This window comes from Ursus arctos, unplaced genomic scaffold (genome assembly GCF_023065955.2).
Source record: "Ursus arctos isolate Adak ecotype North America unplaced genomic scaffold, UrsArc2.0 scaffold_13, whole genome shotgun sequence".
In the NCBI taxonomy this organism is placed as follows: Eukaryota; Metazoa; Chordata; class Mammalia; order Carnivora; family Ursidae; genus Ursus; species Ursus arctos.
The window spans coordinates 58,286,359-58,311,573 of record NW_026622797.1 but is presented as its reverse complement, the minus strand read 5'-3'; the positions used below and the strand labels follow the sequence as shown (position 1 = coordinate 58,311,573).

The 25,215-nt window shown below is 36.9% G+C and overlaps 1 protein-coding gene across 7 annotated transcripts in view; it reads right to left on the bottom strand.

Annotated features, from left to right (window-relative positions):
- USP45 (ubiquitin specific peptidase 45) overlaps positions 1 to 25,215 on the bottom strand; it is a 71,727-nt gene that overhangs the window by 40,008 nt on the left and 6,504 nt on the right. For 5 of the 7 annotated variants that reach the window (XM_026511749.4, XM_048226151.2, XM_057311169.1 and 2 more), the window contains exons 3-7: positions 22,326 to 22,498; positions 21,057 to 21,160; positions 16,361 to 16,461; positions 1,890 to 2,032; positions 1,180 to 1,275 (exon numbers count right to left, since the gene is read on the bottom strand). In XM_026511749.4, the coding sequence (XP_026367534.2) occupies positions 1,180 to 1,275; positions 1,890 to 2,032; positions 16,361 to 16,461; positions 21,057 to 21,160; positions 22,326 to 22,498 (617 nt within the window). The remainder of the gene's footprint in view (positions 1 to 1,179; positions 1,276 to 1,889; positions 2,033 to 16,360; positions 16,462 to 21,056; positions 21,161 to 22,325; positions 22,499 to 25,215) is intronic. The other 2 variants (XM_044388856.3, XM_057311168.1) reach the window with 1 other exon arrangement.

The following is a 25,215-nucleotide window of genomic DNA, read 5'->3' as shown; positions in this document are numbered from 1 at the left end:
AAGCAGCCCAAGTGTCCATCAGTCGATGAATGATAAAGAAGATGTGGTATACATACACAATGGAATATTATTCGGCCATAAAAAAGAATCAATCTTACCATTTGCAACAACATGGATGGACCCTGTGGGCATTTTGCTAAGTGAAGTAAGCCAGACATAGAAAGACAAATACCGTATGATTTCACATGTGGAATTTAAAACAAAAACAAAAAACCCCAAAACCAGCTCATAGACATAGAGAACAGGGGGGTGAGGGGATGGGTAAATGGGTAAATGAGGTCAAAAGGTACAAACTTCCAGATATTAAAAGAAAAAAAAAAACACCTATGAAAAACCTACAGTTAACTTCATTCCTGATGTTAATGAAAGACTGAATATTTTTCCCCTACTCTGGGGATTTTAGGCAAGGACGTCCGCTCTCATCATTTCTATTCAATATGTTACTAGAGGTTCAAGCCAGTAGAATAAAGTAAGGAAAAGAAACAAAAGGCGTATAGATTACAAAAGACAAAGTAAACCTGGTGATTGAAAGAGCAGTGATCTACACGGGTAGTCCTTCAGCTCAGGTCAACTCTATGTCCCAAAGACCAAAGATCTAAGATTGAAACTCTCCTCTTAGAAGAACACAAATCTAAAGTGATCAGCTATACTATCTAATTGCTATATAGTCATCTCAAGACATAGTTCCACATGTGAAGTACTTAACATTCAATCCCATTTAATAGGAAATCTTTTCAGATGACTAAGCATTAACTCCCATTAAGTAGTTTTCACTACCGCACTACATTTTAGAAGAGGGCACTGGGATCTGCCATAAAAATTTTAAGGGGCTGAACAGGCAATAAGTGCACAGGCTGCCTTTTCAACAAAGAAATACAACAATACTGTCATTCAACACTGCCTCCTTGGAAGAAAAATCTAAGATTACTCATTGGGCTAAGAATTTTTAGAACTCCCCTTTCTTAAGCATTTTCAAAAGCTATGAGCTATACATGCATTCTCTTTCCCCAGAACACACACACACACACACACACACATCAATTTCTAACTGAAAACATTATTACTAGTGTCAGGGCCCGCTAGCAAAAGACACCAGGAACACACTGGTAGTTGAACAAGAGGGATTTATTACTTGTTGCATCTAAAAAGAGCTATTACCCAGGTAGTCATACTTCTTACCAGCTGAGAGTCTGGGGAAGGAAAAATCTTGAGCTTTGTCCCGTTTTCTTTGTTCTCATTCATCAGTTCCATAAGAATGTAAGATTGTGCCAAGTTCTAAAAGAAAGCAAATGTAAAGTCTTCTGATTGGGTTGTAATATGCCTCTGATTCTAGGGAATAAATGGTCTCTTTAACTCTCAAAGGGCATCAAGCAGAGCAAAAGAAATGCTTTAAGTCTTAAAAAACTTGACTAAGCACATTTCACACTTAATAAATGTCAGATTACGGACAGAACCATGGTAAAACACAGAGAAGGCCTTGCGAGAGCACTGTGTGAAAAGCAGGCGTATTTATGTATGTATGTATGTACGTATGCACACAGCAACAGCTACAGATAGCCTAAAACAAAAGAAAACAGAGAAATTCTAGGGGAATGTTTGGCAGTCAATTGCTAGTTTACAATAATTGTTAGTGTGTCAATAAATATAAATTAATTAAAGGTAGGGCGCCTGGGTGGCTCAGTTGGTTAAACAGCGGCCTTTAGCTCAGGTCATGACCCCAGGGTCCTGGGATCAAGCCCAGTGACGGGGAGCCTGCTTCTCCTTCTCCCCCACTTGTGCGCTCGCTCTCTCTCTCTCTCAAATAAATAAATAAAATCTTTTTTAAAAATTTAAAAAATAAAAAATAAAGTTATCTTTTACACTTTACAAAGATTCCTGATGGCTCTTACCTGCATGACTGCATTAAAAAAGCAAGTATTTCCTAAATTTGAAATTCCTTTCACAGACGGTACACTGCTGCCTTTTCTTCCCTTCCTTTGTTCACCTGTTTCACATTTTTCCTCACAAAGTTTTAGGATTCTAGAAAATGTACCTAAGTTAGAGAAAACATAACTGACATAAGATATAAAATCAAATACATACATATAATTTGAAATAATTTAAATACATTAATTAAAATTAAATAAGATTTTCACCTGAACTGGTGTCCCTGAAGGACAAGAATACAAACACAAATAAATGTCTCCAGTTTGTATCTTACTGTTACATATTTATACCACATATGACATTGAGGAATAAATTCCAGATGAATTACATAGTTCAGTATAAAAGAATAAAGTAAAAAAACAAGAAGAAAATATCCAGATCTCGGTTCCTAAATACCATTCCCCACCAAAAGAAATGAAGACTCCTTGAAGAAAAGGATGATTCTAAACCTAGGACAGCAAAGAAACAAAGTAAGCCTATAACACTTTTATTGTGCCAGAAAATAAGAAAGTGCTCAAAAAAAGTGATGAGTAGGTCAAAATACACATGCACCATTCTGAATAGGTTCCCACCAGTCCACTCTGGGACATTCTGAATATCAAAATAAAGAATAGTTAACTATTCACTGAACAAAATGAGAATGGCTCAGAATCAATAATAGGTTGGTTTTTTTTTTAAGATTTTATTTATTTATTTGACAGAGACAGCCAGTGAGAGAGGGAACACAAGCAGGGGGAGTGGGAGAGGAAGAAGCAGGCTCCTAGTGGAGGAGCCCGACATGGGGCTCGATCCCAGAATGCCGGCATCACGCCCTGAGCCAAAGGCAGACGCTTAACGACTGCGCCACCCAGGCGCCCCAATAATAGGTTTTTTAAATTGGAGGAAAAGGGAAAAACTCTTCCTTACAAGAAAATGCCAACTAATACACAGAAGAAATAATGGAATTGTAAAATCACCATATAATGGCAATTTTTTTGTATTGTTCTTGCAACTTCTCTGTAAGTTCAAAACTTCAAAATAAAAAGTTTAAAAAAATTAGAACTATATTATAATATAAAAAGTAAAATGCCTATATGTATGGTACATAAGTACATGTTTTTGGCTCACTGGTTTATATAATTAATGAAGACTTGAAAATCAATTCATCATGTTTCAAAACAATTTGAAAATGAAGAACAATTTCTAATATTGACAAACTGACATGATCGTATCTATTCAACACCACATTACTTTCTGAATCAAAGTATAATTTGAGGGGCGCCTGGGTGGCTCAGTCAGTTAAGCAGCCAACTCCTGATTTTGGCTCAGGTCATGATCTCAGGATCATGAGCTCAAGCCCCATGATGGGCTCTCTGCTCAGCATGAGACTGCTTGAGATTCTCTGCCTCACCCTCTGCCCACCCCCATGCATGTTTTCTCACTATCTCAAATAAATAAAATCTATTTATATATTATATATATATAATTTGAAGTTTGATAGGAAATTCCCAAGTTCTCAAATCTTTTGGTTTTTTTTTTTAAAGATTTTATTTATTTATTCGACAGAGATAGAGACAGCCAGCGAGAGAGGGAACACAAGCAGGGGGAGTGGGAGAGGAAGAAGGAGGCTCATAGCGGAGGAGCCTGATGTGGGGCTCGATCCCATAACGCCGGGATCACGCCCTGAACCGAAGGCAGACGCTTAACCACTGTGCCACCCAGGAGCCCCTCAAATCTTTTGGTTTTAACCAAAATATTCTTTTAAATTCCTTTCAACCCTCAGATTTTGTAGTTCTTTGCAATTATATGTTTTATTCATCTAATACTGACATACTGCCTTGCATCGCTAATTAATGTTTAAATATTTGGCTGTCTCCCCAATCAGACTGATGGAGATCAGAAAATGTCTTACTACTGCTCTTTCTTCCACAGGGGTGTAATGTTGGGGAGAACATACATAATAAAAATTCAATATAAATGAAAACATAACAGATTAAACAGCAGATTCAGTAGCACCTTAGCCCTCCATGCTTCTGATGTGTTCTTAAAAGTAAATAAGTTAAGACATCCCCCCCATCCTGCCCTCCTATGCAACAGCATTGAGGGAGATGAACAGGGCTGGAGGTAGCCCTGTTTTCAGGGACAGAAGCAGAGAGAAAAGACCATAAAGAGAAACTACAATCTCAGGTATGGGCAGACTGATGTCATATGCATCCTGTTGGTTCAAATAAGGCTTGACGTGGCACCTGTGACTTTTGCCAAAGAAAAGGCATCAATCAAGGGGGGCTAACACATTTTCTTATATGCTTTTCATAAGAATTAAATGTAGAGCGACTACCTGCAAAGCACCTGGCAAGGTAAGCACTATGTAAGTGGGTGAAAACAGCCCAGAGAGCCTCCCCAAAATTGTTATCTGTGCCAAAATCCATATCTTCATAAGTGATCCTTCATGCCCATCGTTTATCTGCCCTTACATTTTTCTTCTCTTCAATCATTTCCTGTAACTTCCTGGGTTTTTGCCCTCAAGTTTGGCTCTTATTTCTAATTGATTTTCAGAATTGCTAACATGAATTTTGCCTTTTATATTGACTGTGTGGTTTTCATATTTTCTTGGCTTTTCTTTTTAACATGTGGAAACACCTTACCTCATTGAGAAAAATGAACTGGTGGTTTCTAAGGTTTTTTTCATTAAGTAAATCTATTGCTTGGAAAATATTTTTCTTTCAAATCTTAACAACTTTTATCCATGATGTAATATTTTCCCATAAACTCTATTGCCCATTTTTCCCCCTTTATTCCTGTTGGCTTATTTTTTTTTTTTTTTAAGATTTATTATAGACAGAGAGACAGAGAGAGAGACCACGCACACTCAAGCAGGGGTAGGGGCAGATGAAGAGAGAATCCTCAAGCAGACTCCCGCTGAGCATGGAGCCCAACATGGGGCTTGATCCCAGGACCCTGAGATCATGACCTGAGCTGAAATCAAGAATCAGATTGCTTAACTGACTGAACACCCATGTGCCCCTGTTGGCTTATTCATTAAACATTATTAGTTGTTACTAGATGTGTGTTGTCCGGATACTGAAGAGTTCTTTTTTTTTTTTTAAAGAATTTATTTATTTATCTGACAGAGACCAGAGACAGAGACAGCCAGCGAGAGAGGGAACACAAGCAGGGGGAGTGGGAGAGGAAGAAGCAGGCTCCCAGCGGAGGATCCTGATGTGGGGCTTAATCCCAGAACAACGGGATCACACCCTGAGCCGAAGGCAGACGCTTAACAACTGCACCACCCAGGCGCCCCCTGAAGAGTTCTTTTTGACTCCAACCCTAAAGTTCTGAATTAACACAGAAAAGAATTAGCAAGGTAGAGCTCTTCTCCTGTATTCCAGATATTGAAACAATTAATAAAAATTAGACCCCATACTAGAGCTTGGGGGCGAAGGCTGGTACAATCAATGGAAAGGTCACTCAAGGGCAGAGACCAGGCATGGAGGAAAAGGAAAAGCAGGAAAACGCAGGACAGTATTCAAACCTGCAAGTGGGTGTAAAAGCAAATTTAAAAGGCCAGCCAGTGGTTAAGAAGCACTACACAAACAAGAGAAGGCCCCATTTGGATCCTGGCTAGGTGTACAAATGAGAGCTGTCCACCTCTTCATTATATCTGAGATGCCAACTAGAGCCTAGAATTGGCAGTTTCAGCTCTCATTATTGCTGTTGCCACTAGATGGCTTCAAAGTGACTTTTAAGAGATTTCAGAAGATAGAGTAGCTAAATCCAAGCATTAGTCTATCTTTTTGGGCAAGGTTGTTACTCTGATTTTACATTTGCAAAACTCAGTCTCCAACAGGTTAAGTGATTCTCCCAAAGTCATAATGACAATCTTTTGATTATAAATCTATTGCCATTTTACCACCAATTTCTCTTCGGTGATTTATGTATAATGAGAAGAATTATAAAAGGTAGGAAGGCAAGAGTCTTACATATTTAGGTACATGCAACCCTGAACAAATGACTCCTCAAAACTATTCCCTTTAGTTAACACTGCCATAACATTTTTTTGCTTTATTAACGTGAAAGAATGTTGGGGAAAATAAACTATGAAGATTATACTAACCATATATATATTATAAAACATTTTTCATATTTTTGTATTTTAATACATTTATCATTCACTTGAAAAATACTTCCAGAAATAAATTATATTTTATTCTTATAAGAACAAATAGCATTTTTAAAACTGTAAATGCAAATGATTATGTATCTGTACCACATTTACCCATCAGTTTTCAAAACATCTGGGATAGCATCCTAAAGTGAACAATGTTCATAAGACCATCTGGACAAAACTGCAGGCAAAAAAAAAAAAAAAAAAAAAAGGATAAACATATGGAAAAACAGATTTTACCCTTCCCTTCAGCAGTAAGGGATGACAAATGTCGAAGCTAGATATATCCACGCTTCACTGTGCGATGCTTTTCAGCACCACCTGGCTCTCCATGCAGAGCCACCAAATATGGACAGCACAGCCAGGAAGAACATAGCCACAGGGCAATGGCAATAAAAACAGTTTATTTCATGGTTAAATAGCCACTTCACACAAGTGGCAAGGGTCTGTTTACGGACTTTTACATGTAAGTCTGTGAGAACATATTCACAATTAATTATGCTATTAGACTTAGATATTAGATAGATCAGATAATTGAACTAGAAAATAAAATTGTTTTCTAAGAACTACTTAAATGTGTTTAATTTTTTTTTTTAAGATTTATTTATTTATTTGAGAGAAAGAGAGAGAGTGTGAGTGCTGGGGCGGGGCGGGGTGGGGCAGAGGGAGAGGGAGAGAATCTCAATCAGACTCCGGGCTGAGCGCAGAGCGGGACACTGGGCTCGATCCCACAACCCTGAGATCATGACCTGAGCTGAAATCAAGAGTCGGACATTTAAATGACTGAGCCACCCAGGCACCCCTAAATGTGTTTTAAAGTGCAAGTTTTTTATTTTTACTATGTAGCACATTTATAAAATGTAACAATTCAAGTTCAATTGATTTATTAAATTTCCGTTGTGTCAGGTACTATATGAACCACTATCTGTAAATGTTTGTATTTAATTGCTTATGATTTATGAGTATAAAGATTGATATACAGCAAACAGCACAGAGATATTAAACCTCACATTCATAACATCTTAGCAAAACTTTTAGAAACTAAGTATACATGTACATTTGCTCACTAAGAAACTATCAACTGAGAATTTAAGATTCTAGTTTAAAACACGAGTATCTGGGGTGCCTGGGTGGCTCAGTTGTTAAGCATCTGACTCTGCCTCTCCCCCCTCAAATAAATAAATCTTAAAAAAAGAAATAAATAAAACAAGGTGTCTGAAACAGTCTCTCAATAATTTGACATACTAACAGTGTGTGTGTTTTAATTAAAAGTAATGTATTATTAATGAAGAATTATTATTGATCATTTTGTTAATAGAGACAACAACGCTTTCTCAATCTGGCAATGATTTTGGATAATATTCCCTTTATGAACTCTTCCTTTATAAACACAGAACCAAATGCACTGAGGACTGAATTTCAAGATGTTTTGAAATACGGTATAATTAAAAGGATAAGGCTGCTACAGCAATAACAAAAAGACAAACTATACAAAATTTGATTACCGATTATTTATTTTGTTCTCAACTTTTACCTGAACCCATGAAATGCCCATAATTAGAAAGATTAATCAAAGATTTTCAGGGTTACAAGGTTAGTGTATCAAAAGGGATTTACTCTATCTCACCTTCCTTATCTCTTTTTTTTTTTTTTAAGATTTTTAAAATTTATTTATTTGACAGAGAGAGACAGCCAGCGAGAGAGGGAACACAAGCAGGGGGAGTGGGAGAGGAAGAAGCAGGCTCCTAGCGGAGGAGCCTGATGTGGGGCTCGATCCCAGAACGCCGGGATCACGCCCTGAGCCGAAGGCAGACGCTTAACCGCTGTGCCACCCAGGCGCCCCCTTCCTTATCTCTTTCTACTACCAACACTGTCATCAGGTATTGTACTTTCCTAATAAAATAAACATAGACCCAGAATGCAAAGAACATTGAGAGAAAGCTTCAGGCATTCCAGATAAAATTGTTAAAGCTCTTTTAGATTTCTGTCGTTTCCTTTAAGCCTAGAATCTGAGTACTCAAAGAGTTGCTGGTTAACCGAATAAACCTGATAGGTTCTATACATACCTCAGGTCTTGCAAGACACAAAACTGGATAAAGCACCAGAAAAAAAAAATTTTTTTCAGCAACTTGGCTAAGACTATCTAAAAAGTAATCTTAAGTAGCTCTAATTTTCCAACCATAAAAATGACTCCAATACAAAAATCTTTTATCTTTTTTTAAAACCAAATTTTAAAATATCAAATCAGACATATTAAAAAGTAATGTACAAGAAATCATAGGTGAATATCTTTATAATCACAGAGTACAAAAGTCTTTCAAAGCATGGCCCAAAAGACTAAAACATCTTTACAGAAAAGACTGATGGATCTGGTAATGATGACATTAAAAACTTCATTACTGCCAAAAAACAAAACCCCTAAAAACTATAAACAAAGCTAAATATGGAAAAATAGGTATCTTGTCAACTATACCCTCCGTATACTCTTTCTGGAAGGCAGTTTAACAAGTGTAATCAAAATTTAAAGTGTGTTTCTAGGGGCGCCTGGGTGGCTCAGTCGTTAAGCCTCTGCCTTCGGCTCAGGGCGTGATCACAGCGTTCTGGGATGGAGCCCTGCATCAGCCTCCTCCTCTGGGAGCCTGCTTCTTCCTCTCCCACTCCCCCTGCTTGTGTTCCCTCTCTCACTGGCTGTCTCCCTCTATGTCAAATAAATAAATAAAATCTTTAAAAAAAAATAAAGTATGTTTCTAAACTGTCCAAAAATTCAAAAAAAAAAACATAACCTACAGATATAAAGAGCAAGTACAAAGAGATTCAACTTTCATGGGAGAAAACTGAAAACAGTGACTAGTAAATTTGTTGCCAAGCAATATTAAATGTCTACCTTTTCTTAAAGTTATAAATATTTGTAAATTACCTTGGTTAAACCAAAAGAGGAATACTGGTGATTCTCGAGTTTCCCATGGGCACAGGGAAAGTAAACTTATTTTGCAGTTTGCTTATTTAAAGAAGAGTTTGAGAGCATTATTTTCTCTGATAATTGTCCCCACTGTAGAGATGATGATGAAATTAAGGCACACAGCTTTTAGTAATAGGAGATCCAAACCCAGGCAGTCTGGCTTCAGAATCCACAAACTTAACCATTATGATCTACTATCTGTCTGGATAACAACGGATTATAAGGTTAATAAGTATGATAATTGAAGACACTAATGAAATGCTAGTGGTGATATGAAAGAAAAGGCCACTACTCTTTAGCAAAAGCTGGATATAATCAATTGCTGGATGTCTTTGGTGTGAATTTATACCTTTATTAAAGTTTACAGCAGCCCTTCTCAAAGGGTTCCTGAAAAGAATTAAGCCCTAATGCCCTAGGCACTCACCGTATGCAATTAACTTCTCCCTATGTATTTTCAAAGGTACTAGTTAGTGCCATCTTCGCGAGAACTGAGAAAATAGTCACTCAGATAATTTCCTGTGTTCTGTAGTTTGGATGGAGAACTGTGGATTTATATCCTTATGGATAACAATAAGTTGCTTTTTAAATGCCCAACATCTTTTTGTCCCTAACACCTTTTACACATGGAAATAACTATTTTTTAGTACTTGTTTTTGAAAATGCAAATAAATTTATTAGGTGTGTGACACTCACCTTATAGCAAAACAAAATGCATTCCTTTTTTTAAAAATAATTATGAAGTATTACCTTATATTCAAATTGTTACTATAAAAGGGCACAATATTATTTATCCTCAGATACATTATTTCAGATCCCAAACATGCCCTTTACTTTTTTTCAAAAAAAGATACAGCAAATTTATTCCTAATAAAACCAAAAGAACCAACATAACTTGTGTCTTTTTATACCAAAAGCATAAGCTTAATGAATTTAACAGAACGTATTTAATGCCCTCTTTAAGCTCTTTGAAAGTGGCATCCCACCAGTATTAAAAATTATTGGCCAAAATTATTCTGAAAACAATGTGGGATTGTCAATCATCCATCTAGTTCACAAAAAGAAAACCAATATTCAATGATACTATTTCATCAGGAATACCTATATTAAGTATTTGTAGAATATTTACATGACATTTACAAGACTATCAAAGTGATATATCTCATGAGACTTTAGAGAACAATGGCCCAATTTTTAATAATACGTATTTTTCGGTTTTCACAATAAAGTTTTCTTGCTTTTTTAAATCTTGTGTTATATGTGACCTTCTTATTATATGCGGAATTTACGTGTTTTTAGTTTTCTGGTATGTATTTGAGGGGGAGGTGTGGACAGATTTTTTTTTTTCCCCAAGCAAATCCTAGCATCAGATGTGAAATCTACACAGCTGTAAGCATTCTTCTGGGAACCTGCACTGGGGTTTCATCAACTGCCTAATGCAATTACCTAAGCCAGTCATGTAGCATTAATGTAATTTGCCCATTTCTACAGCTGAAAAGTTTAATATTTAAAGAGTAAAAAGAAAAAACTTGCGTGTCCCACTACTCCTGTACCTTGGAACCAAATGATAATTTGGTCTATTCCAAAATTCCACTAACTCCTAGTTAACCGTTAGCTTTAAGAAAATCTTTAGTCATCTAATAAATTGATAATGCCACATGAATGAGTAGGTATATATACAAAGGCATTTCTATCTATCTCCATGTTACAGTTAAGTGATTTTTCTAAAATACGAAACTGATTATCCACTTCTCCACTTAAAATCCATTAGTGGTTCCTAACTGCCCACAGGATAAACTCTAAACTTACAAGGCCCTTCAATACCTGTACCTACTTACCTGTAGGCTCACCCTCTCACCCCCCCGCAACATCACAAAACTTAACCTACAGTTAGTTCTACAGAATTCCCTGAACAGATCAAACTCCCTCATCAATGAGCTATTTCCTCCACCTGAACACACATCCCTTTCCTCTTTGACTACCTGATTCTACATATCCTTCAGCTTTTGGCTTAGAAGGCTCTTGCTCTGGGAGCACCTGGGTGGCTCAGTGTGTTAAGCGTCTGACTTCGGCTCAGGTCATGATCTCAAGGTCCTGGGATTACGCCCCCACTCAGTGGGGAGTCTGCTTATCCCTCTCCCTCTGCTCCTCCCCCTGCTCATACGCCCCCGAGTGCTATTTCTCAAATAATAAATAAAATTAAGTTTTAAAAAAAGGCTCTGGCTCTAAATAAAAATAGCCAGTCTACATTCAATACTACTCCAAAGTATCCTCATAGTGCCCTGCACTTGCACCATCACGGCACTACCTAAGCAATTATTAAGCAATTAAGTGTGACTTGTCAATATCCCTCGCTTGACCAGAAGATCGATAATGGCAGAAACAGAAATAGATCTGTTTCATTCACTACTGTGTCTCCAATATCCAGCACAACATCTGGCAAAAGGTAGAAGCTCAAGTATATTAAAAGCTGAATGAATAAATAAGATAGTTTTGAGATTAACATTTAGGGCTTTTTTGGTGAAAATGCAAAGCTTTTCCTACTTCTTCAGTAAGAACTCTCACATGCTAGCTCAGTTCAATTCAGCAAGTATTTACTGCTTAGCCACATTGAGAATCAAAGAGAATATAAGTAAGCCAGGGTACAATCCTCAAGGAATGCGCAGTTTTATAAAAAGATACATATACTGGTTGATGAACATTAAGGAGGGCACGTGATGTAAGGAGCACTGGGTGTTATATAAGACTGATGAATCACTGAACCTTACCTCTGAAACCAATAATACATTGTATGTTAAGTAACTGAATTTAAATTTAAAAGATATTTTTTTAAAAAAAGACACATATATACAGGAAAACTAAACACCACAAAACCATGTGTTATTAGATTCTAAAGTATGCTGCACAGAAGTAGAAAAGATAAGGTAAAAGACTCGGAAAGTGTCCTTAAAGTAGGTAGGATGTGAGCTGAAACTTAGGGCAAATAAGGTTGAATACAAAATAAAGACAGAAATGTGCTAGTTGAGCAGTTCTAAAAGTGGATCTGAAGACACCCTCCTCCTTTCCCGGGTCCTTAAGCTCAAAAGTATTTTAATAATAAGCCTAGGATATTATTTGCTTTAAAAAAAAAAAAAAAAACTTTTGTTCATTCTCAGTTATATAATGCAGTTTTCCAGAGACTATACACCATGATATCATAGACTGAATACAGAAGTAGATAGGAGAATCCAACTGTTTTTATTAAGCTAGACACTAAAGAGATTTGTAAAAATGTAAAACAATGCCACTTACCAAGTTTGTGTTGTTTTACAAAATAGTTATCTTTCCTGAAAACATTATTTGTTTTAACATGTCATGGAAATTACTGCTATTTTTTCAATGATTTAATACATATTGTAATTTTTTATTTTAATGTCTAACATGATAATATTGATAGATATAACCTACCTAAACAAAACTCTAAGTCCTCATTAATTTTTTAAGAATCTAAGGGGCTACTGAGACCAAAAGCTGAGATTCACTGAGCTGGTGGTATTTACAAATGGATGGGGCACTGGCCTAGATTCTCTGTGCAGAGTAGCTATATTAGATGTATTAGACATGAAACTGTCCAGGCTTTGCATAACTTAACAACATGTGTAAGGTCCAGGTATAGGCTTTTCTCAGCAGTTATTTTTCTTAGAGCAAGGTATAAAAAGAATTCTGTAAAATTATTCTTATCCTCCCACCTAAAACACAATATAGTTTCATACTCTTTTTGAATTGCCATATTCAGATATTTTTATATTTATACAGTATTCATAATTATCATTTAAAATAGCTGCATAATCATAATCCAGCATTCCTACAAACCTCAACAGCAACTTTCACATCTGATTTTTAATGTATTTTATAAAAATCAAGCCTCATGCAAGAAAGAATACTGCAGATTACTCTCCCAAAAAACTTACTTCTAGAATGCCAATGGATCTTACTTTAAATCAAACTTGCCTGAGAGATATTGTAGCTTGGAACACAAAGACGATGACATTTTGACCTGGAACTTCTGGAAACCTTGAATTCAGAACTACGTCTCTCCCTAACTTTGAAGGCTCGACACACTCCCAAAGTCCCTCAAGAACCTGTTTCCCATTATTCCAGGTGCTACCCATGGTTCCATGAACTCAATTAAGGGTTCCACCGGTGCTTCCCACTACCTGAAAGGATTGCTTTTCTCATTGTTACCTACCCCAAATTCTTCCTTCAAGGGTCAGCTTGACAGCCAATTCATTCACGATTCTTTCTCAGTTCTTTTCAATTGAACATTACAACCCTTTTTGAATATCTGAAGGACTTTGTTTGAACATCACTCAAAATACAACTCTATTCTGCTCATCATTATTCTTTAGGATAGGAACTGTCTTATCCATCTCTACTCCCTGAAACACCATGGAAAAGAGGGAGGGACTGCTGAGGAAAATGAGGCTCAGATGAACTGTAACCTGCCCCAGGTCAAATAGTCAGCGATGGAAAGAGTCAAATTTGAATGCCAGACCCCAAACCCTGACAAAGTCCATGTTCTTTCTACCATATCATTCCATGCTCCCTACCTTATATCCTTTATGACAATAAATATTCAAGAAATTGTAAAAATGGAATGAAATCTGAATGGCTTTATTCTTAACCTCAAGGAACTTCTAAGGTGGAAAAAGAAAATCCAGATAAAATATTTCCTACAATTGTACTTTTGCCACCCCTTGCATTATAGCCCTACATATCTTATTGTGGCCAAAAAAACATATTAAATGTGCAGTTTTCAGGAGGCAGCATTAAGACCAACAGCTGTTCCTGAAGTGTTAAATGTCTATCATCACCGTATTTTCCTGGTTTTGTTAAGCAGAATTGGAGCTATGACTAGTATGCCTAGGACAGAGTAAGGTTTCAATACATGTTTGTTGAATAAATAAATGAGTGAAAAAAGTTAATCATTTCTTCTGCTGTCTGGAACCCGTGTTTACCTCCTCCAGTTCCTTTGCCAATTTGTTCGTCATTATTGTCTCGAGCAATAGCTAACAAAAACACCTGTATGTTGGGCTATAGAAAATACAGCTGACGACTACTGTTTTTTAATATAATTTTTCGGTTTCTGAATGCCACCTACTAAGCAGTTCAATTCTGCACCGAAGGCACTTCAAAATTATCATGTCCAATTTTAGTATATGTGCTGCCAAAGCGAGCACCAAAATTATCACGTCCATTCACCCATTCACCTAGTACCAAAACCCTGAAGTGAGTTTGGATTCTTTCCACTCTCCCTCACTCACTACATCTAATCCACCCACTTTCCGCCAGTGCCTCTACTAGTTTCTCAATTGCCCTACGACAACAACCTCCTCTGACCTTCTTAATAATTTCCTCACCTTCACTCTTTTTTTTTTTTTAAGATTTTATTTATTCATTTGACAGAGAGAGAGACAGCCAGAGAGAGAGGGAACACAAGCAAGGGGAGTGGGAGAGTAAGAACCAGGCTCCCAGTGGAAGAGCCCGACGTGGGGCTCGATCCCAGAACTCCAGGATCACGCCCTGAGCCGAACGCAGCCGCTTAATGACTGAGCCACCCAGGTGCCCAACCTCACCTCCACTCTTAACTCCAACCGTCCAAGCAGCAATCAGAGTAATGTTATTTTAAAAAGATGAAATGACATTACTTCCCTGCTTAAAACACTTTAATAGCTTCCATTACACTTCCAATAAAATAAAAATTCTTTATCATGGAATTCCTTACAGTATCTTCCATGAACTCCCACTCACTTATTTTTTTTTTTCCCCACTCACTACTCTCTCCTAGCAAACCACACTCCAGCTATACTGGCCTTTTTTGGTCACTGTGACCACTAAATTATTACCTATCCCTGCAATCTCTTCTTCTCCTTTGCACTTACCAGAAGTTTATAATATATATATTTTTTCTTGGTCTGTCTCTCCCACTATACTGTACACCTCAAGAGAGCAATATAAAACTGTTTTATCACTAATACTGAATAAAGTATAAAACCCAGCATGTGGTAGGCACTTAATATTTCTGAATGAAGAAACTGCTTCCCTATATACTCTTCATTTAGTTAACATGTATTATATTGTTTATGTTAGATAACAAAACACATAATTAACAAAGTATATAATATATAATACATTACTATTGAATAATAAAGGATTTGGCTGCCTTTTGTACCAGGTTCCTGAGATGTAACCCCTAAATCCTGGGATTTCCAGAGGGACAGGAGTGTCTTTCTTATTCTTGGTGGGCCCCTAGACAGTTTACGCTAATAAGATTACTCAGGATGGCAGCTAGCCATGCCAGAAAGACCAATGTGTGATTAGAGGGTTGATGTACCAGAGACTGAGTTCAATCATGTGGCCAATGATTCAATCAGTGGTGCCTATTCAATGAAATACCAATTAAAAACTCCAGACACCACAGCTCTAAGTAGCTTTCCTGGCTGACAATACTGTGTGTGTCTGATAACCATCAATGTGCTGGGAAGGTGATGTGTCCTGACTCCACAGGAAGAAAATACAGGAGATTCATGTTTGGGACTTTTCTAGTCCTTCCTCTATGTGTCTATTCTTTTGGCTGGTCCTGATTTGTATATTTTTTCTGTTATAATAAAACTATAATTTTAACTATAGGACTTTCCTGAGTTCTCAGAGTCATTCTAGCAAATTATTGAGCCTAAGAAGGGTAGTGGGAACCCCTAAATTTATAGCCAATTTTTCAGAAGTGTGGGTAGCTGAAAACCCGCGTGCTTGAGGATGCTGTCTGAAGCGAGGGCAATCTTGTGTGGGACTAAGCAAGCCCTCAATCTGTAAGGTTAGCCTAACTCCAGGGAGTGTCAGAACTGAACTACAATTACGTAACAAATAACAGATACCACTTCATAAATATGTGTTGGGCACCATGCAAGCATTTTTACATAAATTATTTCTAAATTTTTAGAAAACATTATCTCTAAGCCTCACAATAACCCCACACATTGGAATTACCACCCTAAGTTTTAAAGTAAACTAAGAAGTAAAAGACACACACATAATAAGTAATTTAAGTGCAGCCTGAATTCAAACTCAGCACTGTTTGACTCAGAAGCCCATGACCTAGTCACTGCCTGTCTAGCTTCTCATGTTAGTTACATAAATACAACACCAGAGAATATCGCAAGGTTACTACCTGAGAACGCATGGCACTTGTGCTGAGGTCACTAAAATCTAAGGTACTCTTTATGAATTTATGAACTCTCTGTAAGAGATATAAAATATCACACTTTAATACGAATTTCTTTAGCAACTGCTTAACTTACTTGTTTGTGTTTTAGAAACATGTTTCTGGAGAAAATCAACTGTTTGAGCCAAAACCTTCTTATTACACTGTGTTGATAATTTTTCATCACATTCATAACACCTGAAAAAACACAAATATGTATGTAAATATTATGAAAGCATCTTCAATAATGTTGTACACCAGGTAATAAAGTTGATATTTATCCGGTCTTGTCTTTAAATGGGGGGGGGGGGGCAAAAAGTATACACTGAGTGAGGCATTAGGTAAATCTAGAGAAATAAACAGGAAAGAGTTCACAAAGAGCCTTAGCCCTATCATTTAAATTAAAGTTCTGGTACTTTATCCTAAGTGTAATGGAAAGCCATGAGGAGTTTTTTAAGCAGGGGAGTGATGTGATCCAATTTATATTTTAAAAACATCACTCTGACTAATGTCAGATGGACGGAATCAGGAATAGAAGGTCCGGGGCACCTGGGTGGCTCAGTCGTTAAGTGTCTGCCTTCAGCTCAGGGCATGATCCCAGAGTCCTGAAATCGAGCCCCATATCAGGCTCCTCTGCTGGGAGCCTGCTTCTTCCTCTCCCATTCCCCCTGTTTGTGTTCCCTCTCTCGTTGGCTGTCTCTCTGTCTGTCAAATAAATAAATAAAATCTTAAAAAAAAAAAAAAAAGGAATAGAAGGTCAGGGTAGAAGCAGGAGATCTGGAGAAAGATTTATTTTACAGACATTTCAGGTAGTACTTCTCTGTACAAAAATAACTGCCATGGAAAGGGGGAAGTGGATGAGGGTAAGTCAGTGATTCTCAAACAGGAGCAATTTTGCCCCCTGCCAAATGTTTGGTAATGTTTTGAGACATTTTTGGTTGTCACAAGTGGGGAAGCTGCGACCGGAATCCACTGGGTAGAGACTGGAAACCTCCTTTGATGTACGGGATAATCCTCTCACAACGAAGAATTATCAGCTCCAGTGACAGCAGGACTGAGATTGAGAAACTCTACTCTAGAGGAAAGACTTGCTGCAAATTAGGAATGTTTAAAGTTGAGTGATGGGTGCGGAGGATTTCATTACACCATTTTGCCTACTTTTGTTAAAGGATTAAAAAAATAAGATAAAAAGGGAAAGAAACAAAATGCTAGGCTTCTGGCCTGAATACTTAAGTGATGGAGGTGCCACTTACAGAGACGGGAGGACTGGGTGTTTTGTTTTATTTGGGGCTTAGTTGGGAAGAGAGGGCTCCCAAAGAGATTTTCAAAAGCACATTATTTTTTCGAAAACTGCCCTCCAAGTTTACTCATTAGAGCATATAGTATTAATAAAGATTTCTTCTATGTATTATCATTGCCTGCTTCCTTTATCTTCATAAGATCCAATGGTCAAATAGGAACATATATTTGAACATATTGAAAGTATAATGTGTTAGACTAACACCACCTTACGTATTCACAATCTTATAATTTACTAGTGGTCCTGAGATCAATGGCTATAAACTAGGTTTCGGTTCCTTTTCTAAACAGCACTCAAAATTCAGTCAAATATTTACTCATACTCAAAATACAAATATTACTCTATCTCTTGCACACAGAAATACATAGGTACATAGATAAATCTGTGAAACAAGTCACAGAAAACATTCCCAAAACATACTTTTTTTTTTTTTTTTTAAGATTTTATTTATTTATTCGACAGAGAGAGACAGCCAGCGAGAGAGGGAACACAGGCAGGGGGAGTGGGAGAGGAAGAAGCAGGCTCCTAGCGGAGAAGCCTGACGTGGGGCTCCATCCCAGAATGCCGGGATCACGCCCTGAGCCAAAGGCAGACGCCTAATGACTGCGCCACCCAGGCGCCCCCCAAAACATATTTTCTAATAAACCATGATAGAATTCAAACAATGTAGAATTACCAGGTTTACGCTATCATAAACCCTCAAAATGTACTGATGTGACTACTGCCAAAAATAATAAAAATTGCTCATTTGCAAAATATTGAAATGTCAAGAAATTTTTACTCATGCTGCAATTTAATCTTTACTTGGTATAAAATATATTGTCACTTTAAGAGTACAAAAAGAAAATCCAAATAAAAACCACACAATGGCAGTGAATTTGGAGAAAAGAGGACAGTGCAAGATAAATTAATTCTACTTGTTTCCATTAGAAATAACCAAAAAAAAAAAAATTAATTGTGCATCTACTTGTGCCAGGCACTGTTGTAAATGCTTTACATGCATTTTCTGGTTTAATTCCTCAGAACAACCAAAAGAGTATTATCATTTTAAAAATAAATAGCTCTCTAGAAGTACAATACTTCCTTTTTTACAGATTAGAAACTGGGACATAGGAGGGCTCACAAATCAGTAAGGTAATAAAAGTACAGGGGAAATGCTACACCTTCCAACAAACTTTTGAGTACTTTGAAAGCACTCACCTTTTGAAAAAGTAAAAAGATAAATAAAAGCACTCATCTGTATGTTAACTTTAAGAGTTAAGTGAGTGCCTCTTAACACTGGTCAGGCATGAGAATCAGGTATGGAACTTAACAACACAAAAGCCCTGATTTAACAGAGGGCCAATGAATAGTACCTATGGATTTTTCAAATTCCACCTCTGAAGAAAGTCAGAGGTAAGAAACCACTGTGCTAATAATTATTATCTGTTAAAGCAGCATTAAATCCACTATCGAGCAAGACTTTGTTAGCCATAATTAAACCAAATCTACCATATTTCTTTCTTTTTTAGGGTTTCCAAGTTTTTTATCTAGTTCAAGTTGGCCTTTTTTTTTAATCCAAATTAGTAAAGTTTTCTACTGAAATTGTTCAACTTTTTTTTAAAGATTTTATTTATTTATTTGAGAGAGAGAGAGAGAGAGAATATGAGCGCACACAGGAGTGGAGGGCGGGGCAGAGGGAGAGGGAGAAACAGACTGCTGATGGAGCAGGGAGCCCGGTGCAGGGCTTGATTTCAGGACCCCAAACCTGGATCCTAGACTCAGGACCCTGAGATCATGACCTGAGCCGAAGGCAGACGCTTAAGTGACTGAGCCACCTAGGCTCCCCAGAAATTGTTAAACTTTTTAAGGTTTAAGAATTAGATGGGAAAAAGAAAATAGTCCCAACCTTTAAGTTTCTGTAAATGCATCTGACCAGCTTGAATTTCTTCCTTAGAAAGGAATGAAATTTTACAGAATCCCAAATGTGACTTAAATTATTTTCCTTATAATATAAATCTAACATTCTACTCACCAAATAATCAATAAATTGATCACCCTTATAGCTCTATATATCTATGAAAGCAAAATTATACAATTAAGCATAAAAATAAAATTACAAAATCAATAGTTAAAACTAACAACATTAGCTTTTCTTGTTTTTTATGTGTTTTTTGGGTTGGTTGGTTTGTTTTTTGCTGAAATTACATCATGATTCACACCATAATTAAGGTCCTAAGAGCTACAACAGAAGTTCTGACACAGACTCACTTGAAATGAGCCTATTCTACCAGTTGCCACTCAACTCTCCCTCCACCTTCCTCTATTCCTGTGGTCCTCAAACTGTGGTCCCCAGACTGGCAGCACTGGCAATACCTAGGAACTTGTTAGAAATACAAATTCTTAGGCCCTACCAAAGAACTACTAAATCAGAATCTCCAGGCCAAGGCCCAGCAATCTATTTTAACAAGCCTTCCTGGTGACTGTGATGGGCCCCATTGTTTGAGACCACTGCTCTATTCAGGCTACCGAGAAATATGCATTGAGCTGCCACACTGTGGCTTCCTCCTCCTCTCCCCTAGCTCCAGCGTCTCATTTACATAGTAAGCTGTCTCTGTACTTTCCTCATTCTCCCCAATATGATTATTTGGAACAACAAAACCACAAATGCAGCAAGCACCGGACCCGTGCCATGAATTTAAATCATAAGATGATTTCTTCTATAAGCCTAAATATTGTTATATTAATTTTAGATCCCGGAAGCGAAAACACAGAGTTAAAATATTTTTGTCTTAAAGAAAATTTGAAGACCTCTGGAAATTCATTCAAGGAAAACTTGAAAGCTTCTGAAAATTCATTCAAGGAATCTATAGGAGTCTATAGATTCCATTTAGAAATTTTTTTGGTGAAAAAATACATACACATATTAAAAAAGAAAAATTTCGTTGTGAAACATATGGAAAGCTTTTTGATACAATATCCATTTACGCCACTGAAGCGGTGTGCTATGCTAGTAAGAATCAAAAGGGAATCAAAAGACTTGTTTTAGTGCCCGGACGTTTACTTTGTAACCATAAAAAAGTAAATGATACTCAGTGTCCTTACAGGTAAAATGAGGGAACTGGACTTGGTTCCCATCCAGGATTAAGTAGTAGAATCACCAGGCTTACCCTTTCCCCTCCAGGGAATCACCAAACCACCTGACTGCCTGAAGTACCTTTCTCTAGAACTGTGGAATTCTGTTTTATCAAGTTCATTATGGAAAATCAATTAGGAAGAATGTTTCTTTATCCTATGAAGAAAATGTTAAAAAAAAAAAAAAAGTAGAGGGATGACTAAATTTTTCCTTATTTAAATTTTAAACTTATGTTAATTTTCTTAGAGTATTCTATAGGTTGTGTTCAGGCTAAAAAACATAAGGGGGTATAACATCTTTAAATATCTTACCTTGTAAAGCTCAAAGAAAATGATATTTTTTTGTAGTGGACACAAGTAGTAAGAAAATCTAACTTACCATATAATCCATGTGCTCAGACTAATTGTAATACAATGAGATTCTGTTCTCCAGCTCTTGTAGTGCTTCAGTGAATGATGGCTTTCTGAGTTTCTACCACAGCCCTAAAGATGAACAGAATGCTATTTGTACGATTTACATATAAGTTTGTTTCAAATTAATCGAAACTTAAATCATACTCAAACTTATACTGAAAAGGTTTTGGTTTTTAATTTGAAGCAGGAGGGAAAAGTTTCAGAAAATAATATAGATTCTCATTAAATTTAATTTCTTGCAAAGAGGCTAACTTGCTTTTTGTTATATAGTATTTACCTAAAACAATCATGAGCCAAGTTCATTTCCCTATTACTTAAAAACGTATATACTGTCTTGCACATTGTGGGGCACTGAGCATCTTTGCAGACCAGTGCCCCCCTCCTACACACACATTTTCTAATAATGTCCACACCTCCACCCAAACCCACTGGCAACTAATGAGACTCAGACCAATCACAGCAATTTCCCTCACCAGGTAAGTAAAGAAATAAGATGCAGTTCTGGTCAATGAGACATCAGGGGCAGTTTGCTGGATGTTTCTGGTTAAGTTTCATATGTTTAAAAACAAAAACAAAAACAGGAAAGGGATGACCTTTTTGACCTCTTTCTGGCCTTTGGGGATGGCTGTATGATATATAATGCATGAAACATCTCTGGCCATAAAAAGCCATGAAATTGAGGGTGGACAAAAGAAAAATGGAAGAAATCTCAGTTTTCAATGTTCTTTTCATTGAATTAACTAATCCTGAAGTGGTCCTACTTATGAACTGTGCAAGATAATAAGGATTCTTCTTATTTTGGAAAAATTATAGACATCTTACATGTTATTCAAAAAATATTAGATATTAATAGCTTCTAAGCTGTTAACAAAAATTGTTTTGGGAAAAAGAATCATTTCATAGAAAAAAAATTAATCTAGTAAGATGTAAAAAAAAACTGGGATCCATTTCTTAAGTAAATACAAACAGGTAAAGGCAGGTGCAGACATGAAAACTACTGTAAGTAGGCTGGATTCCCTTTTCAAGTATTTCTAAACCACACGTGATTACTTTCTGAAGATAACATACCTTTTATTTTACCTTAACAAATGTTTCTAAGTTCAGCCTTGGAGTGTTCTGTCTAAACATGGATAAATTTATTTTAGGTTCTAAACATTAAAACCAGTCCAACTCACAATAAGCATTTAAGAAAAATATTTAAGACAAACTCACAGATAAAAATCACTTTTCTCACCTGAAAACCACACTTGAGGCACAACCAAATGTCAGAGGGAAGTACTGGTCGCCCATCACAGAATCTTCTTTCTTTTAAACATTCTGAGCAAACTGACCACACATTCTCAGCTATCGCTTTCTTCACATGACTCACACTGATAGCATGACTTACATGCTGGCAAGTGAAACCTACTGAATGAGACAAAACAAAACGTGAACATTTTCTTTGCTAAACCAAAGTGTTACCATCAATAAGCAAAAGTCAATAGCATTAAAATGCTGTAACTAGAAAGCCAAGAGATTCTAAAAACAAAATAACTCAAAAGGATACATACTGTATGGTTCCATGTATAAAGCATTAGTGAAATAACAAGAGAGATGGAGAGCAGATTTGTGGCTGCCAGGGACTATGGACAGAGAACAGGGAGTGTGGCTATAAACAGGTAACTCTTGGGGTGGTGATGGGACAGTCGGGTATCTCAGTTGTGGTGGTTATACAAAACTACACATGTAATGAAAGTGCATAGAGTTATACCCACTCACACAGACACATAGACACACATACACAAGGCTTTGCACATCTGGAGAAAGCAGAATAAGCTCTAAGGACTGTACTGATGTCATTTTCCTGGGTTTGATATCGTACTACAGAAATACAAGAGGTTGAATCAGGAGAGGTTGGGTGAAGAGTGAAAGGGACCCCCCTGTATACCTCTTTGAACCTTCCTATTAATTCAAAATTACTTCAAAAATAACAAGTTTAATAAATAAATAATTATGTACTGAGCAGCTACTGTGTCAAGCATTTTGAATATATTTTCTTCTCATTTAGATACGCATATAAAAATCTTTCCACGGAGCCTACCTCTGCTCTGATGCTATTCTCATCACTATTGAGAGAAAGGAGAAAGGAACAAACAATGGCATAATTTACAGGAACAAGAGTCCTCCTTAATGAGTATTTCCAAATAACAAATGACTCTTCATGGTCCTTAATTATCCCTTATAACAGAGTCCCACTGGGTGCACTGTGTGGAGGCAACGGGCCAAAATCAGCTAATATGTTTTTATTTCTTCAGATAACCGTGTTCTTCTCCCAAGGACACAATGACATTTCCATTTCTCCCTGTTAACTATCTCAAACACCAAAACTACAACTGTCCACCAAAATTAAACAACAAAGGATAGACTGAGTAACATGAAAAGGGAAATAGGAGTACGTGCAGTTCAACTTTCTCCACTTCCCTTCCCTTTTCACCTACTAGTTAACTAGAGAGAGGTTAATCATTAGTTCCTTTTCATCCTGAAGCCTAAGTATGTGACTCCTAACAAGTGACTTATTGCAAAATATAATTTCAACAAAAATAACGTGCAATCTGGTGAAAGATTAGAACTTCTAATTTTACACCAAGAGCAAGTTATAAGAATAGACACAAACGGAGTAATTCCAAAGTCCTATATTTGAAAAGAAAGGACACATGCCATTAAAGAAAGGGGTGTTCTGGGGAAGACTGATAGATGACCACACCAATACAGGACCTAGAAGTGAGTTACTAGATATCAATGCTTTGAGTTTTTATATTTTAAAATTCTTTTATATTATGATGTTATGTTAGTCACCATATAGTATATCATTAGTTTTTGATGTAGTGTTCCATGATTCATTGTTTGCGTATAACATCCAATGCTCCATGCAATACATGCCCTCCTTAATACGCATCACTGGGCTAACCCATCCCCCCGCCCCCTTCCCCTCTGAAACCCTCAGTTGGTTTCCCGGACTCCACAGTCTCTTGTGGTTCATTTCCCCCTCTGATTTCCCACCTTCATTCTTCCGTTCCTTCTCCTAATGTCCTCCATATTTTAAAATTCTAAGGGGAAAAATCATTCCATACACCTTCTGTATCATCTCTGGGATGGGATCTGGCCAGGGTACAACTTAACTATTCTCTGTTTCCACAATTCAGACTTATAAAACTGAAATTATTAATGAATTCAGAGATATTCATGATAAATATGTGAATATTTATGATAAAATGTTCCAAGCGTCTATATTAACCCTATCAGCTTTTAAATACTTCTTATAAGTAAATTTGAAAGTTTGATGTTTTCTTACAAGAGTTAACCAGTGTTTAATAGTATTCACAATCTTTGGGAGGAGGGGGGAAAATGTAAAAAAAAAAAAAATTCTGTGCTATTAGGATTTCCTCAATTTTCTGTAATTTGGTTAAACATACAATTGTCTAAATTTCATCTGCCACATAAGTCCTCTAGGGATTCCTGAATAAAATATATAAATGTATTAAAGTCTATAGTTGTTTCACATTAACAAATCAAAAACAATAATTAAAAGCTCCATATTTTTCACTTTAAATATTAAAAAACTTTACAAGGAGGTCTTCCAGTTTGCAAATGATGGTCTAAAATCAACACTTCCCCATTCTCCTCCCAGAAATTGTCCAAGGGCAACAAGAATAAAAAACAAAAACACCAAGTTTATTTTCAGGAAAACCCAGAGACAACTGGAGCCCCAAGTCATAAATCCAGTGGAAGGGTCCCAGCTCAACGCAGCAGAGATCAAACAGGGGTGCATCCAGAAGGAAGCAGAGAGCATACTGCAGCTGTAGATCTCACAGAGAACTCCACATGCTTCACAGACACAGAACGAAACCTAAATCTCTGCACAACACCCCTGGCAGGAGCTCCCCTATATTCAGTTTTGTTTTAAGAAGCAAAAGAAGGCAATTTCTAATTCACTAAGCGGGAAACAAGAAAACAAGCCAAATTCGCCCAAAACAGTCTTGTCTCCGAGACAGGCAGGGAGAAGAGACCGTTCAGATTCTGAAAAAAAAACCCAGGGCTGCATAACCCTGTTGGGTGGAAAGAAGTTTAAGGCTGAGTTCACACTT